This window comes from Sitodiplosis mosellana, unplaced genomic scaffold, assembly GCF_009176505.1.
Source record: "Sitodiplosis mosellana isolate CC-2019 unplaced genomic scaffold, AAFC_SMos_1.0 Smas_scaffold_5729, whole genome shotgun sequence".
Lineage (NCBI taxonomy): Eukaryota > Metazoa > Arthropoda > Insecta > Diptera > Cecidomyiidae > Sitodiplosis > Sitodiplosis mosellana.
In genome coordinates this window covers 2,330-6,192 of record NW_022600971.1, presented here as the reverse complement: position 1 = coordinate 6,192, position 3,863 = coordinate 2,330, and the positions used below count along the sequence as shown (strand labels likewise).

Genomic DNA, 3,863 nt, shown 5'->3' with positions numbered 1-3,863 from the left:
GCTCACATACACCAATTCGACGGCTTGCTTGAAATATTTGCTGGTATCGGCCACGTTCAACAAATCACGGATATCCAACTTTTTGAAGATAACCTCGAGACAATCGTATTCCAGGTCGGTAAGATTGGTAGCTTTATTCGGCTCTCCACGAATTTTTAGTGTCATTTTCTCATTTTGTTTCAGCCCGAATACGTCATTTGGTTGCTCTTCGCCTGGTGCATTGGGCCCTTCGGGAATTGCTAGAGTCATTGGCTTGACTGCGTCATTGTGTCGCTCTTCACCTGATGTAGCATTTTGGGTTGCTATTTTTGAGGCTCCAATCCTTAATCTGCAGAAAAAGTAGCATGAAATAACACTGGCAGGACAGAATATCATCAAATTTTGTGATGACCTGTCTTTGCTTTTCATTTTTTTCTGAGAATAGTTTTACTCTCTAGATAGAATTGACATTCTTTTGAGAAAGTAATGAACACTCTGCCACACTATGTAATGCAAACACAAAACCTGTGGTGCAACCAATAAACCAAACTTACCTCTTGAAAACAGAAAAAAACTTTAAAAATTTCAACTTCTTTGACATTGGTACGATTTAATTTTCGATAACGATCGAATGCCTAGGGGGATTTCTCACGAAAAAAATGAATGAATTCTTATAAATTTTGAAAAATTTCTTCAATTCGGTCCGATTTGATCAATTTTTGTCAATTCGTGTAAATAAATGTATATTTACACTGAACTTTTGATTTATGCTTCAATGAAGTTGTTCTGGAGGTGGGTTTTGGTGGATCTCAAGGATCGTTCAGAACTGCTCCCGGTTCTGGAAGTGGATCTTCAGGATAGGCCAGGGCAATGTCAAACCAAATCTGGTCCATCCTGAGGATCTTCCAAAACCCACTTCCAGAACACTTTTATCCAAGCAAAATCGTCATTTCAATACATTTTCATACAATTTCAATAAATAAGAAGAAATAATAGAAATTTTTGCACATTTGCTCAAACTTTCTTCGATGCTGCTGCCGCCATTAGAATTGAAAAGCTTAATTACCACGATGACATTTTGATTTCATGTCGTCGTGTTGTCGCCACTGATATTTCCAAATTTCGTATTCGATATTCACGAAATTCATGCAAAACGAAACATTTTCGGATGCTGTCAAAACAAATTGAAACACCAATACTTTTGTATACAAAAGTCCAGTGTTCTGTATATGTACCTCATGTTCCGCTCCATCACCCAATGTCAAAGATTCGTATTTGTTACTTCAAAGCAATGAATTTATCTTTATTCAAGCACTTTCAAAACAAAACTGTTTACAAATATCAATTTTAAAGTCAAGAAAATCAAAATAGCCAAAAATGTGCCGTTGTAGACATGGAAATGTGTGCTAAACGTTGAATAAAATCCCTCGACAATAACGAATGTGAAACTAATCGAAATGGATTTGAACGTGTTCACACAAAAGACTCAAATCGATTGTTATCAAGAGAATTCGATGACTTCTTGAGTCTGATGGAACTCAATGTCATAATCGATGGGATAAATAGCTTTGATGCGACGACACGGTTTATTTTCCACTGCATTTATAATATGCCTTGTACATAAACATAACGATTATAGGAAATCAACGACCAAAGATGATAGTCCATAGTCGATTAGCGCTTCGTACTCCGTTACTAAAATTTTAAATTGGAAATGGATTATTTTTTTGATTTCACCAAGTATCGATTTTTAAATCTCCTCTGATATTTTCGTAGCAATCCAATTTTCTTTATCTTTCTATTCTTATTCTTTCTACTTTGCAATTTCTCCGTCATATTTTTCAAATAATGGCGTTCACCATCGAAAAACTGTTCCAAATACACCCAATGGCGAGACGGTGCATTTTCTTTGATTTTTCGACTGATTAGAATTTCGCAATAAAACGCTGCAGTTGCCATTAGAGAACCAACACCAATCGCAAACACAAGTGGCATTGCTATATTTTCTACACTTAACACTACTGATGGTTCAAATGGAATCACACGTTCCTTTTTCCGTTGACTGTCTCGATCCCACTTCACGAACAATCCACTTTCGAATGCGTTGCGAATGATTTCATCGATTTTTCGTTTCAGGGCGAAGTCCTTGCGCATCAGCATCGCCGGTTGAAAACTCGCGATGCTCTCGCGATCGAAGCAGAATATTCCTGCGGGCGAATAAGATTGACTGTTCAGAATACGCTGACGAGAGCCTCCGATCGCTAATAATTCATTGTCATCGTGTTTCAAGTGATCCAAACAATGATCGATATTCGGGCAAACGAAGAATGAATCGATTTGGGATTTCCGGTACTGAAAATAAAAAGAAAATTTTGTGTAAAAGCCGGAAAAGCTTACCGGAAAAGCTTACCCGTTCATCAAACTTTATCAAATCAATCAATTCATGTGAACCAGCCAAACGGTACTCCGAATCGATTAGTTCAGCCGTTGTTGATACTTGTTGACGCTGAATCGGAACTTTAACAAATCGAATACCGAAGTAAAAAACAATTTGCCAAAGGAAAATCATCATGATCAAAATGAAACCGTAGAATATTCGTATTGACATAGATTTCGGATGGAATCGTTGATTAAGTCCAATGACAGCCGGCAATGCGACAAGCCAAGTAGTGTAATGCCAGTCGCGTTGATTTCGATTTTCATACTTAAAATCGAATTGAATCATAATGTAAATCAATAAGCCAGAAACATAGCCGATTCCAAATATCAATAAAATCCAACATTCTGGCGTTGCCGCTAAGAATACGTTAATGACCATTGGGAAATTTTTGGACTTTTGTATACACCACGTTAAATCGTCCTGATAATAGGGCTTTGAAAATATGTATTCGGTTGAATTTGTTGGATTTGGGAAAAATCCACCGATGCTAATGTCATTGCTATGGAATTGGAACAAATAAAAATGATTCAGTAAAATCGAACATGAAACTTTTGTTGATATAAATCGATACAGACGAAGATCACACTCTACCTAGGCAGATGACGATCAAACCGCTCGTGAAATCGAAACGAAACATCCAAATGCTCTTTTTTAGCGATCGTTTCTAGAAGTTTGTATTCGATTCCTTTGTACTTTCCGTTTTCTTGATAGATGAATGGTTCGTAGTGAAGCGAAGAAACTTCCATTGTCCGAAGCGATTTATCGTTTGATTGTTGTGCCTTGAATTCATTTAGTGCAACACTTCCTTTGCATACAATCCACAAAACGTATAAAATGCAGAGGGTCAGTTGAATTTTCGTCGACATTTCCATGGATCAAGTCATGAATCGGTTCTATTGAATTGAATCGATTCTCAACGAATGGTACAGAAAATTGGATTTTCGCAACTTGGATGGATTTTTTTTTTAAAAACCAGAGCTTCAGATTCTTAGGCTCAGAGCAGCTAAAATTCCAAACCAAAACTGAATGCAAGCCGCAGCAAGCCGTATTCAACAAATGAATGTTATTTGGAATTGTTGCCGAGTCTACAAATCATTATCTTTGAATAAACAGAAATTACCAAAATTCCAATGAGAATGCACCGCAAAATTGACCAAAAAACCATCATCAGTTCCTTGGAAATGTGACCGCTAGAGTATTGTATCAGATGAAAAACCTCTAGACGAGGTTAAAATGGAGTGACGCTCCTGTGCGTGGATTTAGCACTCAAAATGACTGATATCATTTTGAGTGACGCTAGGACGCTGTATTATCACTACATACGAGGTTCAAAAGTATTTTTCGCATTCACTATTGTGAAAATTTACTCACAATAAGGAAAAATATCTTGCGTCACGACTTTTGATTTTAGATCAAGTTTTCAAGCGTTTTGTCGTCTAAAAGT

The 3,863-nt window shown here is 36.9% G+C and overlaps 1 protein-coding gene across 1 annotated transcript; it reads right to left on the bottom strand.

Annotated features, from left to right (window-relative positions):
• Positions 1-1,612: 1,612 nt before the first annotated feature.
• On the bottom strand, positions 1,613-3,165 carry LOC129572917 (uncharacterized). The gene is made up of 4 exons (XM_055453032.1): positions 3,032-3,165; positions 2,390-2,918; positions 1,797-2,331; positions 1,613-1,674 (listed from the first exon to the last, which is right to left on the bottom strand). The coding sequence occupies exons 1-4, from the start codon at positions 3,163-3,165 to the stop codon at positions 1,613-1,615; spliced, it is 1,260 nt and encodes a 419-aa protein (XP_055309007.1).
• Between the last annotated feature and the right edge of the window lie 698 nt (positions 3,166-3,863).